This window comes from Thunnus maccoyii, chromosome 11, assembly GCF_910596095.1.
Source record: "Thunnus maccoyii chromosome 11, fThuMac1.1, whole genome shotgun sequence".
Classification (NCBI taxonomy): Eukaryota; Metazoa; Chordata; class Actinopteri; order Scombriformes; family Scombridae; genus Thunnus; species Thunnus maccoyii.
The window spans coordinates 25,489,776-25,504,227 of NC_056543.1; the positions used below are offsets into that span (position 1 = coordinate 25,489,776).

Genomic DNA, 14,452 nt, shown 5'->3' on the forward strand with positions numbered 1-14,452 from the left:
CATTGAGCACAGAAGTTGTTCAATCTCATAGGAACTGATAGATGACTACAGGCAAATGACAGACAGTGAGAAGGGGAGGATCACCCATGAGAGTCACAGAAACAGTAGGCTACGTGATAATGGTAGAAAGAGGGAGAGAAAGAAAGAGGAAGAAAAAAGAAAAACAGAAAACAGAAGACAGGAAGTGAGTGTCTATTAAACGTCGAGAGCAGGCAGCCAAACAGTTTCACTGCAATCAGCTCAGCTTAAATTTCCCTTCGATTTCCTGCGCAGGACAGTCGGTGGGGATTGATTTGTGCTACCTAGCCACAAACACACACACACACACACACACACACACACACACACACACACACACACACACACACACAGACAAACTCCTCTGCCTTTCTGTCTCTATTTCATGAAACACATACACACAATGTTTTGTTCCAGTCTGGTTTGTGAATGCTCAGGGTATGGTCTGGCCATTAACAGGCAGTGGTATCATGTCCTCTGTATTCTCTTAATGTTCTGCTAATGCTCTCTAACAGCATTTAGCGGTAGACTAGATTGAAACATCGATTGTTGCTCCCGGATATGACTTTGACTGAGTTTGTATATCTGTAGATTAATGACAAGATGTGTGTGTGTGTGTGTGTGTGTCAGTGTTGTGTATGAGCAAGGGTGGGGTGGCTGGAAGCAAAGTTCCCTGGAGTACAGACATTATTCATGAGTCTGCTAAGTGCTTTATCCCTAATGGAGAAGGCGAGAGCAATCTCTCTCTGCCTATACATCTTCATTGGAAATATTAATGCTACAGTGTATTTACATTTTACTTGTGCTTCTTATTCAGAGCAACCTACATCAAGTACATTAAAGTCGAATGTGTAACTGCTTCTCCTGGAGCGCATACTCCTCGACAAGATACAGCATTAAAGTTTTAAAAGTCACTTCAACTGAGGTTCAGCAGGAGCCTTTTCTTGTCTTTGTTTAAGAGAAATATTAATTGCTACTTTAGCCATTTGTCAGTTAGTTAGACGTTCAAGCTTAACACAAGGACTGGAAGGGAAACAGCTTGCACCACTAAAGCTCACTAATGTTGTATCTCATTTCTTTAACCTGTACAAAAACTGAACAAATGACAATAACAAGAGGTGCCATATGTATTTTTTTTTTATACCTTTGGACACAACCAGGCCAGATGTTTCCCTCTGCTCCCATTTTTTATGCTAGCTCACCGTCTCCTGCTCCAGTTCCATATTTTAACAACAGATATGAGAGGGGTATTGTGTCATATTATCAGACAGTACAGCAGGTATCTTGTAACATAGAGCCGGATCAACCAGTCCTGTGTGGTGCTCAGGTCTTTCTTAGCCTGACTTCCTGCTGCTGCTGGATTGAGATAAATAGATTGAGACTTGTGATGTGGAGCTTAGTCCTCACGCCTTCCTTTTATCTGTCAGATACATAAGTGCAGAACAGGCTTAGGGAGGTTAGTAATTACACCTACTGACATCTCATTAGGGCTTGATTCATTAGAACACTGTACTTTGCGGGGTGTGTCTGTTTCTGAATCATGCATCAGTGTCCAGTGTGGAAAAAAAATCTATAGAAATGACATTTTGCATTTCGAGCACAGTTAGCCTGAGAACTTCTAACATGGACCTCTTAATTACCCCTATTATTATTGTCTCTGTTATTTCTGTCCCTCATACAATTAACATTTTATTTATTTTAAAATGAAACACTATTCTGTTCAGTTCAAAAGAAAATAGAACAAGTTCATAACCATTTACTGTAATACGATTAATGTTTTATTCTCATCATTCTTCAGCTGTATCCATCTAATGCAGCACTAAAATATGAAGCTGCTGAGTGCGGCTGTAAAAGGTTGGAAAACATTGTCAGACTGACAGATGTGTGTCTGTTTGTGTTTTTCAGTGTGCAAATTCAAAGCCCACAAACGCTGCGCTGTCAGAGCCACTAACAACTGTAAATGGACGACCCTGGCTTCCATAGGGAAAGATATTATTGAAGATGAGGATGGGGTAAGTTTGTGTGTGTGAAATAATTCAGTTGTTTATTTATTCTTCTGAAAATAACTTCTTTATTAAAAGGCATTCATGTGTGTCAGAGTTTCCCCCCACTGTTACACATTATGTCACTATGCCTTTAGGAACTGCTGACTAGTGTAAGAACTTTGTTAGTCTTGTTTTCTTGTTTGTTACCTTTGATGGTTAAAATTATGTTTTCAAGGCTTTTCCTCAAGCAAAGAAACAGGAAATACTGAATCACAATACTTGTATTGTTTGCCCAAAACAAAAGGCTTGTTTTAATTAAAGATATTGAATATTGATACAGAACTGCAGCCACCAGCTGCTGAATCCCGTTGTGTTTAAGCGTGTGTGCTTCGACATGGCTTTTTCATACGCATGGATTTATCAGCGGAGAAAGGGGAGAAATTTGGAACCAGTGGGAATAGAGAAAATTATTCCCATTAGACATTACAGATAAAAGTAGATAGCTCAAAGTGTTTCCCATTTCTTGAACTTTGCGTGTGTGGAACCTACAGATTGCTATGCCTCACCAGTGGTTGGAAGGAAACCTGCCTGTCAGTGCCAAGTGTGCCGTGTGTGATAAGACATGTGGCAGCGTACTGAGACTGCAGGACTGGCGCTGCCTCTGGTGCAAAGCTATGGTGAGACATCTGTCACATACGCATAAACGTAATGAAAATGCTTAATTTGCCCCTTGTGAAATTACATTGGCATTTAAACATGATGAAAATTATACAAGCAGCTGATGATTTGAATCAGGACATTTAAACAACAAAAAGCATAATCTCAGCATTGAATGCAGCCTGATCATCTTTTATTTTAACATGACTGAACTGTGTTTTTTTTTTTTGCAATTACACAGTTAACATAAACACATGCTGGTTATATGTTCCTGACGGATTGATCTTAACTGAGGGAAGGACCAGAATGCTGTGGTAGTGTTTTCACTTAGCCAAGATCCATCCATCCATTTATTTTTGCTACTTATTGAGACACTTCTTCCAGCTCTGACTCTGGGAGAAAGTAATCTAGACTACCTTTCTAGCCTACTGCCACCATGAACCAGACCCTGATAATCAGCAAAAAATGGGTGTATGGTACTGGAACAATCCTTCACCTGCATACTTTCTGTCAGCGTCCTTCCATATTTCCTATTGACTAATTGATCCCAATGGATGACCTAAAAACTCAACTCACTCAATTGCACATGACTATTGTATTTTGTATTGTTTTGGGCCATATTTTATGGTGTTTATATGTGGAAATGTGTGCACATGAGTACAGTATGTGTTTGGATGTATAGATTTTATGCCATTTTATATTTGCAATATCAATATCATTAAACCTTTTTTAAAATTTTATTTCATTTTTTACTTTACTCACAGAGATAATGTACATTTACCAACATTACTGTAAATGTGCCAATGTTAGGCAATAGTTGAATTATCCATGTATTATCCAAGTAACAATGAAGCAGACCTGTATAAGGCATCGTCCGCTCCTTTTAAATCACCATATTTGAGGGGGATTTTTGGTCATTGCTGTTGTACATCTATATGAGAGAAATAATAACAAAGTCTTGAATGTTGCATAAATGTTTCCATCATATTTGCTGTCGTTCTTCTAGGTGCACACAGCCTGTATGGACCTGTACCCTCGCAAGTGTCCTCTTGGTCAGTGCAAAGTCTCCATCATTCCCCCTACGGCGCTCAACAGCATCGACTCAGACGGTAGGCACCACACACACACACACGCACACACACACACACACGCACACACACCTATGCAATCATGCTGACTCACTCAAAGGGTCAAAGGTTGATGCCAGACAGCACCTATGAGCAATCATTACATTTCAGAGGTAAATAAATGAGATTTCATCCCATTTGGTCGGCTGATGTCTTCTCGCTGAACTTTGATCTTCTACTCTGTCACATGGAAGGATGGTGGCAGGGAAGAGGAGCGTGATGATTCACTCTGGTGTGATCAACATCCATTCAGGCACACAATAATTCACACCCACACACACCCACACACACACACACACACACACCTTTTCTCACTACCCACTTGACTTGGATGTGCTAGAAATGGAAAGACAACATTAATATTTCCCCGTCAAGTAATTGTTCTCAGCATCAAATCCATGCTTTCTTATTAGCTTCCTGCTTGTCATAACTGGTATTAGACAGAGGGACAGGGCACTGGCATGTGTTCCAGGAAACTGCCTGTTTCTTGTATAGCGAGATGGATAAAAATAGCCATATCTGACATGTCTACACACACCTTTATGAGTGCTTAAAATAGATCTGTGAAAAGAATTTGTGTGAGAAGAATTATGATAAGATGCCTCCCAACTTGCAGTGAAAATAGACACACTTACTCAACATGAAAGAACACAAGCAGACAGACATCACACAAGAAGAGCTCTGCAGATGGCTGCAAAGCACCTTGAGGCTCCCTTCAGGCTCTGTGTACAACAAGAGGAGGGCAATAATGTGCGTGTGTGTATGTGTGTTGTCTGTGTGTCTTTGTTCATATACGACGACTCTGTCTCTGTATTTAAGTCTGTCTCTACACATGTGTGTATGTGCGTGCGCCAGAGCCCACATTAAACCCATTCTAGATGGAAATCAGCACCTGCAAGACAGACTCAGATAAGCATGTGTGATTGGATTACTGTTGCCGAACTCAGCCTCACACACACACACACACACACACACACAGAGTACACACACAGACCACTGAGTCTGTATAAAGCTGGCATCGACTAATTGGTAGATGGATAAAAGAGAGGCAGAGAGGCGGAGGTTGGGGAATCCAGATGAAAGGGAGGAGGATAAGACAAGAGCAAACAAAAAAAAGGAAGATGGGCAAATGGAAAAAGGAGATACATTCTTTGTCTTTCTATCCGTCCTTCACTCTCTCTGCATCTCCTCACGTGCCAGGATACCGTCTGCCCAAATGCAGGCTGGGAAGAGGGGGAGTTTGGTTGTAATTGGCTGGGGGGCAGACTGTAGCACGTGCTGGAGCGTCGTGACTCCCCCCTTCCCTCCCTTTCTCTCTCCTTTTCTTCCTCTCAATCCATCCTTCACAGACAAGATGAGAGAGAGAGGGAAAAAATCAAAGAGGGTAGAAAGAGAGATTAGAGAGCAAGAAGGAAGATGTGAAGAAGGATGCAAAGGGGAAAAGGAAAAGAGGGAGTGCCATGAGTAGATAGCAGTGTCACGCACTCAAGCTAATATGCACGAAGCTGTCAACACAGTGGGGGTGTACAGATTATGCTGTAAGCACTGAAACCTCTTGCTGCGTTACCTCCCCACCGATTAGTGTATATGTGCACGCATGTGTGTGTGTGTTTGTGTGTGTGTTGGCGCTCTATTACCAAGCATGTGCCATGTATTATTACGCTCAGTCTCACACACGCACTGAGACTTTGATGAGGTTGTTAAACGATGACAGAGTTGTTCCACGCCAGCCGCTGCTGCTCTAGTTTGAGCTGTACCCCGGTTACTGGTTGTAGAGCGTTAAAGGGTTAGTTCACCCAAAACAGACAATTTTTTTTTTTTTCTATGTACCTTTAATGATATCCAGCTGTGCAGGTTGTTTGCTTTTATTCACTGTGAATTACACTGCAGAGACTTTTGCTGCCACTCCAATAAAATGTAGCTGTATAGAATTATGTTTACAGGGCTCAAAGCATTAAACACGTGTTTCCTTTCTCCTTTTCTTTTTCCATTTCTCTTCAGGCTTCTGGAAGGCCACTTGTCCCCCATCATGTGCCAGCCCCCTCCTGGTCTTTGTCAACTCCAAAAGTGGAGACAACCAGGGTGTGAAATTCCTACGACGCTTCAAGCAGCTCCTCAACCCAGCTCAAGTCTTTGACCTGGTCAACGGCGGGCCGCACCTTGGGTGAGGAAAACAAATTCAAACAAATTCTGATGTGTACTGGCGCAATCATACACATAAAACATAAAATAAATATATGCATGCACTGCGCTTCATGAGCCGACAGAATAACCAAATAAGTGTGTGTGTGTCTTTGTCAGTTTGCGCCTGTTTCAGAAGTTCGACAACTTCCGGATTTTGGTGTGTGGAGGTGATGGCAGTGTGGGCTGGGTCCTCTCAGAGATTGACAAGCTCAATCTACACAAACAGGTAATACACAGCACTGTGGGTACACTGTGATGGCAACAACAATGGCAGTGCACATCACTTTTACTTAATCCTGTTTTAGAAACACATTACTGTCAGAAACATATTATCCACATTAGTCTGTACATTCAAATGCAGAAATTGCTAGAAGAGATTAAGTCGATAAAAATGATGTGTCTTTGGTCAGCGTGCCATTTCAGCTCTTTGCCTTTGCTCCTGGCCAGCTTGCATAAAGACACGCACACATTATGCACACACAGGCAGGCAGGCAGGCACAGACTTCATTCAGAATGCAGCAGGCATGTATACCTTGATGCCAAATAAAACCCTTTGCATGTGTTGCAGTGCCAGCTGGGGGTTTTGCCCTTGGGCACGGGCAACGATCTGGCACGGGTGCTGGGCTGGGGCCCGTCATGTGACGACGACACCCAGCTGCCTCAGATCCTGGAGAAGCTGGAGAGAGCCAGCACCAAGATGCTGGACCGCTGGAGCATCATGACCTACGAGATTAAGATCCCACCCAAACACAGCTGCCCCACCACGCCTGAGGGAGCCGACGACTGCCAGGTACTCACAAGAGCTGACAGATATTCACATGCATCAGTAGACACCACTGAACCCAGCAGGGTTTCCAGACAGACAGATGAGAGTGGGCGGTAGTTTCTCAATCTTTCAAGTACTAATGAGAGAGATGGGAGAAGAGTTACTTGTTCATGTATTATTTTCTTGGTACTAACAAACAGTCATGCAAACTCTTAATGTGTTTTCTATGTTTTCTTTCCAGTTTCACATTTCAGCTTATGAAGATTCAGTAGCCGCTCACCTCACAAAGATCCTCAACTCTGAGCAGCACTCTGTGGTCATCTCCTCTGCCAAGTGAGTGACTCTAATGTAGCAGCAAGAGCACAAATAGCAGACAAAAAAATGAATCTGTTATTTTGAACATGTCTGTGGTTTTACTGGGGATATTGCAGATGTGTACAACAGTACATTTCAGTAACTCAATGAAAGTATTCAGAATGCACCTGCTTATAATGACATATTGGTGTATTAAAATGACATGATGTATTGTAGAGCACAAGCTTATTATAAGGAGCACAGCTCTGAATGTTGAAATGGTGCAAAATTTATTTTTTTGGCCTTTTTCAAAGCATACTGTAAGATACTGTATGTTATCAAGTTTATTTTTAACATTAAATAATGATATAGTAAGTAAAAATGAAAAATTTGAAAAGACAGCCCAAAACAGTGAAATCAGAATGATCTCTACAGATCAGTGCTGTGGTTCATCTCATGTTTTCATTGTTAAACATTATATTTTAATACACAATTTCTTTCTTCCTGTTTCTTAGGATCTTGTGCGAAACAGTGAAGGATTTTGTTGCCAAAGTGGGGAAAGCCTATGAAAAAAGCACAGAGAACGTCGACGAGTGTGACACTATGTCTCTCAAAGTAAGCCACGAGAACAAAGCCTTTAACATTCATCAGCCTGCGCTGAAAGGCGACTCCGCATATATTGAATTTCTACTAGTTCGCTGCCACAGCACTACATCTAGCCTTTGTTTGTGTCTCTTCTCCTCTGTGCCCACCAGTGTGCCATCCTAAATGAGAAACTGGACTCCCTCCTCCAGACCCTCAACACAGAGTGCCAGGCTCTACCTCTGCTTCCCCACTCTACTCCCCCTATTGTAGAGGAGGAGCAGGAGGAGGAGGAGGAGGAGGAAGAGGCCAGCGAGGAGAGCCTAACGGAGCTTAAGGAAAAGCTGGAGGAGGAGGAGACGGAGAAAGGAGGAGGTGGATCCCCACACCAGCTGTTCAGAAGCAGGGAGCAGCTGATGCTCAGGGCCAACAGTCTGAAGAAAGCTGTGCGGCAGATTATAGAACAGGCTGAGAGAGGTACATACACACTGCGCTGTTATGCAGGATCAACCATTTTACCCAAGTTTGTATGTGTTATTTATTGTATACATCATAGTAATAGTATAAAACTGAACTATTGAAATTATATGAGGAGTGGTATCATGATGAAAAATGCAGAAATCAGTGCTTTTATAAATGCCCCAAGCCCTTATTTATCAATTCATCACTATTTATGAGATGCAACAAACAGAAAGAGAAACTGGTAGACTATACTGTAGCATCCTGTATTGTCTTCATCGCTCCTGTGTTTCCTCTATTCAGTGGTGGATGAGCAGAACACCAATACAGAGGAGACGGACCTGCCATCTCCCCTAGAGTTCAGGAAGGACAGCGAGGAGGAGAACAGAGACAGTGAGAAGGATGAGGACACCAGGGAACTGGAAGCAGTCTCATGTGAGTTTAACACTGTGTGGTCTGGTCCCCTTCAAAATCCGTGACCTGCTTGAAAACCTTTTACCCTCTTGGCCCTGACTCATTTACGTCATGGGCCATTTCCAAAACACTTAACCTGTCCAGCCTTGCCTGTTTGATCTCCGAGTCTTCCACTTTGCCAGCTGGCATTGTTGTCAGTGGCTGTTACACCATCCACTTAAGAGTAATTTTGTTTAATTAGAGGTTGAGAAAAAGATCTCTAGAATCTGACTATGCCTCACCTAGTGGATGTGTTACAACACATTCCTTCCCTCTTTTCTCTGTTGAGAGAGAAAACATTGCAATTCACATAATTTATGCAAACATTAGGAAGATATAAAAACTAGTTGTGTTCTCCTTTTAATGGTAAATAAAAGAATAATGTTGAAGAATAATGTTCATGATTATCATTATATGTTGAGGTTAAAGTTGTAAAAACTTAAAGACTTTTCAAAGGAATGGATGCCAATAGGAAATCACACAGGATTTAAATGTTGCCACCTTGTGGATATTGAATTCCCTGCACCACAGTGAACCAGACTCATAGCTAATGGAAAAAAAAGTGCTGCTGACGCAAATCATGTTTCCTGTCATAAATAAACTCAAGGATTAGTGCTAAAAGTGCATGGAGAAGCCTGTTCTCCTGTGATATTCTACCTCCTGCACCAGGCTAAGCTGTTTATCTCTCTATCTTCAGTCTCCATTGAAGTCTGCAGCAATGGAGAACTCCTTTAATAATAAATTATGGTGCCTGTCGAAACTGGTGGCAGGGCCACTATAAAGTCTGTGTCTGTGTTTATATGTGTCTGAATGCGTGTTATGTGTGCAGCCTTTATATGTGGAAGCACATGCATGTTGTGTGTGTAAATGTCTGGTGTGCCTCTGTGTGAGTGTGTGTGCGTCTGTGTATTGGCCACAGGATGTGTTATTGTCTTAGGGGCAGAAGTTCTTCCTGTTTATCATGGGGCTGCTTCCTTCCTTCCACACATTTTCCAGCCATTGGAAGACTAGGAGGTATCAGTCAAACCCTCTGCCTTGTATCCTCTCCTTGTTTCCTCTGATTGCCTCCTTACTCCTTCCTGACCTGGACACAAATCAAAAAACACATTGAGTAAGTAGGGGATGTGAACAGAAGGGATTGTTATCAGTGGTTTGGTCCAAATTGGTCTTTTAAATAAATGTCAGCTTCCCAGTCTGCCCATCTCGCCTGTGTTTGTTTCCTCATAGATGATTTACATGATGTCAGTGTGAGCAAAGTTGTTATGGTCACTCCCCCTGGGTGTGAAACACGCAACGTTCAGAAGCTGTCATCATGCACTCACATGGAAAAATGTTTAACTGCTGGAAGCTAAAAAGAAGAGAAGCAACCTGAAGTGATTCTTACTGAGAGGATTTCCAAACAAGACATGTAATGAATTTAAAATAGTTTCCAAACCTGTCCACAGACAACCAGAGTATATTATAAGTCCTCATGATTTGATTAGGCTGACAAATCCTGCTTAAACTAAAAAGTGTCTTCTTCACACATGTAAACTGTCGATGTAAACTAACTGGCTAACTAATCTACATAAATCTATTCAGATATCTGTTCAGTGTAATGTTTGTTCCACAGTGTCAGACTTCATACAAATATCACAAAACTCTTTGTCTGGCTATGTTTCAAAACAACAGACCGCTGACTGTCCACTTCTTAGCTTCTACTTTTTTGTTCCCCTCACAATATCGCAGCTGCCCCACTCATAGCAGCTGTACTCCCTGACGTCATTGTGAATATGAACCAAAAATGTCAAACAATTTTGAGTAGAGAAAAGGCCTAAAAAGTAATATTAGGTTTCTTCTCTGTGTGTCTAGCTGTAAAGAGTCCCTGTTCTCCTACGGAGAGGAGGGTGAGCCGCAGCACCCAGTCCTATGGCTCCTTCACCATCACCCCCTTCACCACCAGCAAGGAGAACCTCCCCGTACTTAACACACGCATCATCTGCCCTGGTAAACACACACAGGACAGTAACTGAACTTATCACATTGCAAAGCATGCAACAACTAATTTGCTGTCACCTGACCTTAAAGAAAAACACACAAGGACGGGATCATTCAGACATTTGAACTCAGCCTTGACAGATGTGTGTATATTTTGTGTGTGTGTGTGTGTGCGTAGGCTTGCGGGCAGGTCTGGCGGCCTCTATAGCTGGCAGCTCTATCATTAGCAAGATGCTGCTGGCTAACATCGACCCTTTTGGTGCCACTTCCTTCATCGACCCCGACCTTGACTCACTGTAAGAACCTGCTTCCATCTTTGTCACTGTTTGTCTGTTTGAAAATCTTTTCCTACTCTTTCACAGTCTCTGTCCATTTATGTACAAATCTATATATATGTCCTTGATATACTTTATGTGTGTGTGTGTGTGTCCGTTTGAGCTTACTGACTGACTGTTTGTTTGGCTGTTCCTCCACCCAGAGAGGGCTACATGGAGAAGTGTGTGATGAACAACTACTTCGGAATTGGCCTTGATGCCAAGATCTCCCTGGAGTTCAATAACAAGCGAGAGGAGCATCCAGAGAAATGCAGGTGAGACACGCTCCTTTTATCCCCATCTCTGCAACTATCAAGCAAAAGTAACACACAACACTTTCTTTGAAATGACTGAAAACTGCTCAGTTTTTCCTCATTGGTATTTTACATTGTATTACTTACAGTGGGAAGTGTCCAAATTCAGAAATCACTGATATTTAGTTGGGTGAGGACCACATTCATTAGAAAAGCTAATATTGCTTATTTTCTGGTGTTCTAAGTCTTAAAAAAGAAATACAATCACTGCAGACTACAATGTTCTATTAAGTGAGAAACACTAGTGTCTGGCAGGTTTTGGCTGCATTCAGTCCATCCATCTGTCCTCTGTTAACCAACCATCCAATACTTGTTTCTGACAGCCTGCACTCCTCCCAGATGTTCTTGTACCCATTTCCAGTCTTTTCAGTTAATGTCGCAACCCTGTCCTTTTTCACCACACTGTTTATCTCACTGTCTGTCCCTTCATACCCAGGAGTCGCACCAAGAACATGATGTGGTATGGTGTTTTGGGCACGAAGGAGCTTCTGCAGAGAACCTACAAGAACTTGGAGCAGAAGGTCCAGCTAGAGGTGAGACAGGGAAGAACAGCAGGGCATAAGCTGTGCTGTATGTATAACTCACAAACCAAACTGCATCTTACATTCGCAAATTTCACTATTAGACTTTAGTCCAAAAAACATCTACCAGAAATCTATCGAGCCCGGTAGCTGGAAGCAGGAAAACAATCACCAAGCGGCAGGTAGTGATTTAGATGAGGACGTGACTCCCCTTTTCTCAACACCCTTGAACCTCTTGAAACAGTATTTAAACTAAGTGTTGTAGATGTAAGATGAAGCATGATTCTGCAGCTGCCCGGCCAATTTCTCACCTCAAATTTATTCAGAAACTGATTTGGACTGCTCAAGAGATACAACGTTTCCAGGACACTTCTCCATTTTGAAAATCATAAATAACTAAAAATAACACCTCATGGCTGTATGCCTCCCCCAACCAGTCAAGTCCACAAGTCAACATCCATGTCTGTCCAGACTCATAATATTTGTAGTGAAGACTTTGAGGGAACTTAATAAAAGGTATTAAGTGTATTTTCCTTGTAAGTGTTCACGTTTGGCCAATAAAACTGATTCTGACAGAACACAAAAGTGTAGCCATGACAGTAGACAAAGCTTCAGATATGGATGTTGCTGCAAAGAAGCTACAGATTCTAAAACAGGGATGCTTCACACACAGAAGATTTACACAATCACCACAGTTACAAAGTGAAGTATCCATATCAGTGAATCAGTATCCGAGCAAATGTGAAACATGGTCACAAGCTCACCATCTGTACTTGAGTTATGGCGTTGAATAATTGCCAGAAAATAATTTTTGTAGAACATTATGATGTCACAGTGAAGTTGACCTTTGACCTTTCAGATATAAAATGTCATCACTTCATCATTTTATCCCACTAGCAATTTGTGTGTCATAATTAGCATATGAATTGTTGAGTTATGGCTAAAAATGTGTTGTAAGGTCACAGTGACCTTTGACCTTTTACCAACAAAATCTAATCAATTCATCCCTGAGTCCAAGTGGACATTTGTGCCAAATTTGAAGAAATTTCCTCAAGGCGTTCCTGAGATATCACGTTCAGGAGAATGGGACGGACAGATGGACGTATGTACGGACATAATGGAAAACGTACGGACAGACAACCTGAAATCATAATGCCTCTGGCCACGGCTGTCGCCGGCATGGAGGCATAAAAACCACTTACATCCCAGCAGATGGTGTATTCGTGTGGTCAGGTGTAGGAAGGCTGTCTGCCAATTGTTCAATTTTCACTCAGCTTGAAACCTCAGTGTGAGGAGTGAAATTGTCTGCTGGCTTTGTGAGGAAATTTAATTATAAACCCTGTACAAATTACACTGAAAAACCATATTGGACAGACTTTTTTCACCGTATTGAACAAGATTTTCAATACGGAGTTTCATTTTCAGGCAGCTATAATAAAATGAAGTAATATTGAACATTTACATGTTGATTTTAAGTAAAGGCATAGTAAATTAAGGTCGATAAAATAAGTCAAATACCAGGAATTGTGTAGTTTTAGCAAAGCAAAACACCTCGTTTGACATTGAAGATTATCTGTCACAGTGTCCCACTTGTACTTGATTATTTGATTGACAGCTTCATGGTTCTTTATGGTTCATGAAACCTGCAGACACTCTATATCCCTCCTATAGACACATATACTCTTCCAGTTTCTTACTGGTCCAGCTGAGCTCTGCTTGTGTTTTTATGTGTATTCCCAGTGTGACGGCCAGTACATCCCCCTGCCCAGCCTTCAGGGGATTGCGGTGTTAAACATTCCTAGCTATGCAGGCGGGACCAACTTCTGGGGAGGCACCAAGGAGGACGATGTGAGTACATGCATAGTACACTAGATGTTCACATTGAACACTGTGTAATGTTCCATCCTGCTGGACGTGCCCTCAGTAGAAACGAGCAACTCAGGTCACCTTTGGAGAGGAAAAGGGGTGTTTTCCTCCTCGGGCCCAGTGTCAGAACTTGGCCAGACTCCTGGAACAGGGCTCCACCTCTCTCTTTCTGTGTCTCACCCTTTCTCTCCCTTTTTTTTTTTCCTCTGCTGTTAACTATGGAAAGACAGCCTGGATCCTGGTTTAACATGACCCTGATAGCCTGGAGGTGCAGGGGGAGGGACAGTTAGAGAGATATTTGTGCTTGTTTGTTTAAGGCTCAGAGCACAAAGGCTGCTGAGGGATTAGAGTGTCAGTTTGCACACGCATACACAAACACACGCACACACACCCCCTTAGTGAGCCCCTGCAGAGGTTATCCTTGGACACACACATACAGTATGTGCATTGGATGTTATGTAACTGTTTTGCTGGAGAGGAGGAAACAGAAACAGAGAGAGGAGATTTAGTTAAACTTAGTCATCGGGGACACACTCAGAAACACAGCCATACATCACAATCATAGTTTCTCTTTGTATTGGAAAGATCTCCCAGTTTTGTGGTCTAATCATACATTTGATGGATTTGTTTGAAAACATACTTGAAATTTGCATTATTTATATCAAAAACTGACGATTAAGTCATATTGCTTGTGTGACAATCAACACGTTACCACCTTGACTTTAGACTCAAATGCAATGCAATACTCCTTTCTGAATGTGTTTTGGTTTCCATCTAGTGGCCGAGGCCTCGCACGACAACGCCTCTGATCATGTTCATTGATTATTTCATCTCCGAGTCGTCTGTCAGCTATCCAGCAATTTTTCTGCCTCTCTCTATGTACTTGGGCAGATGCTGACTCCTCATGGCTTTGACCTTTTCATGGGCAGTTTGCT

General features: G+C 42.1%; 1 protein-coding gene across 8 annotated transcripts in view; it reads left to right on the forward strand.

Annotated features, from left to right (window-relative positions):
* dgkh (diacylglycerol kinase, eta) overlaps positions 1-14,452 on the forward strand; it is a 54,014-nt gene that overhangs the window by 27,232 nt on the left and 12,330 nt on the right. For all 8 annotated transcript variants that reach the window (XM_042426825.1, XM_042426829.1, XM_042426832.1 and 5 more), the window contains 15 exons: positions 1,924-2,030; positions 2,555-2,680; positions 3,667-3,769; positions 5,789-5,951; positions 6,089-6,197; positions 6,540-6,761; positions 6,979-7,070; positions 7,547-7,646; positions 7,787-8,090; positions 8,376-8,507; positions 10,377-10,511; positions 10,681-10,798; positions 10,981-11,091; positions 11,567-11,663; positions 13,392-13,499. In XM_042426825.1, coding sequence (XP_042282759.1) covers positions 1,924-2,030; positions 2,555-2,680; positions 3,667-3,769; positions 5,789-5,951; positions 6,089-6,197; positions 6,540-6,761; positions 6,979-7,070; positions 7,547-7,646; positions 7,787-8,090; positions 8,376-8,507; positions 10,377-10,511; positions 10,681-10,798; positions 10,981-11,091; positions 11,567-11,663; positions 13,392-13,499 — 2,027 coding nt within the window. The remainder of the gene's footprint in view (positions 1-1,923; positions 2,031-2,554; positions 2,681-3,666; positions 3,770-5,788; positions 5,952-6,088; positions 6,198-6,539; positions 6,762-6,978; positions 7,071-7,546; positions 7,647-7,786; positions 8,091-8,375; positions 8,508-10,376; positions 10,512-10,680; positions 10,799-10,980; positions 11,092-11,566; positions 11,664-13,391; positions 13,500-14,452) is intronic.